The sequence below is a fragment of the Etheostoma cragini genome, chromosome 13 (assembly GCF_013103735.1).
Source record: "Etheostoma cragini isolate CJK2018 chromosome 13, CSU_Ecrag_1.0, whole genome shotgun sequence".
Classification (NCBI taxonomy): Eukaryota; Metazoa; Chordata; class Actinopteri; order Perciformes; family Percidae; genus Etheostoma; species Etheostoma cragini.
In genome coordinates this window covers 25,944,093-25,945,426 of record NC_048419.1, presented here as the reverse complement: position 1 = coordinate 25,945,426, position 1,334 = coordinate 25,944,093, and the positions used below count along the sequence as shown (strand labels likewise).

The 1,334-nt window shown below is 49.9% G+C and overlaps 1 protein-coding gene across 1 annotated transcript in view; it reads right to left on the bottom strand.

Moving 5' to 3' along the window:
• Positions 1–343: 343 nt before the first annotated feature.
• ik (IK cytokine) overlaps positions 344–1,334 on the bottom strand; it is a 6,395-nt gene continuing 5,404 nt past the window's right edge. The window contains 3 exon segments of the mRNA XM_034890889.1: positions 344–528; positions 631–665; positions 995–1,297. Of these exon segments, the coding sequence (XP_034746780.1) occupies positions 501–528; positions 631–665; positions 995–1,297 (366 nt within the window). The 3' untranslated portion in view covers positions 344–500.

Here is a 1,334-nt window from a genome sequence, read left to right as displayed (position 1 = left end):
TACAGCATAGTGGTCCAATGGTTAGCCCTGTACAGCATAGTGGTCCAATGGTTAGCCCTGTACAGCATAGTGGTCCAACGGTTGGCCCTGTACAGCACAGTGGTCTAATGGTTAGCCCTATATAGCATAGTGGTCCAATGGTTAGCCCTGTACAGCATAGTGGTCCAATGGTTAGCCCTGTACAGCACAGTGGTCTAATGGTTAGCCCTATATAGCATAGTGGTCTAACGGTTAGCCCTGTACAAGTTGGTGACTCAGAAATCAGACCAGACTGTGCTTGGACCAATCAGCTGGTGTGATAGAACTTCAGCTAGCCTTCTTAACAAAGCAGAATGAGTCAACGTTTGGTTTCATTGATGTTTAATGATGAACAGATCAGAGGTCAGGTGACCTTCAACTTTAAAATGACTTACTGAATCTAAAAACTACAGAAGCCGACCGAGGTCAGGATTAGACTAATAATCCCGGGTACGGGAACTTCCTGTTGGGCAGTAGCAGCTTTAGTACTTCGGCCTCTTCACGTCCACCCTGAAACACAAACACAGCTGATTAGCTAAAGAACTCCTCTCCTCTGATTGGCTAAAGAACTCCTCTCCTCTGATTGGCTAAAGAACTCCAGGAAACACTCACCCGTCAGCCTCCATCTTCTTCCTCTTCTCTATGATCTGAAACACACACACACACACACACACACACACACACACACATACACACACACACATTAAAGCATGACGGAATTAGCATAGTCTGGGTATGGCCACCGATCCCTTTAGATCTACCAGGTCCCAACAGAGAGAGGTCCCCTCTAACCTACTGTATTATAATAAAGTAAGTAAATTAACAGCAGGGCAGCATGGGGACGACATGGGGACGACATGGGGACGACATGGGGACAATGTGAGGGTTAAAGCCCCCGTCCTGTACCAGTGGGTTCATCGTGTGATACCGACTGAGATGCATTCTGGGAGAGTTTTAGTGATCGCAGTGAACTCACAGCGCTGATCTTCTTCCACTGGCGGTCCAGCTCTGCCTTCTCATTGGTCTCTTTGAAGCGGCGAGTCTTCCTGCCTTCGGACATCTTAATGCCATACTGGAAGGCGGCCCTGCAGGGACAAACTGCACAGTCAGCAAGCAGCAGAAACAGCCTGCCAGTCTCAACGAAGGGACCAGAGTCCCTGAGCCTGCCAGTCTCAGTGAAGGGATCAGAGTCCCTGAGCCTGCCAGTCTCAGAGAAGGGATCAGAGTCCCTGAGCCTTCCAGTCTCAGCGGAGGGATCAGAGTCCCTGAGCCTGCCAGTCTGAGTGGAGGGATCAGAGTCCCTGAGCCTGCCAGTC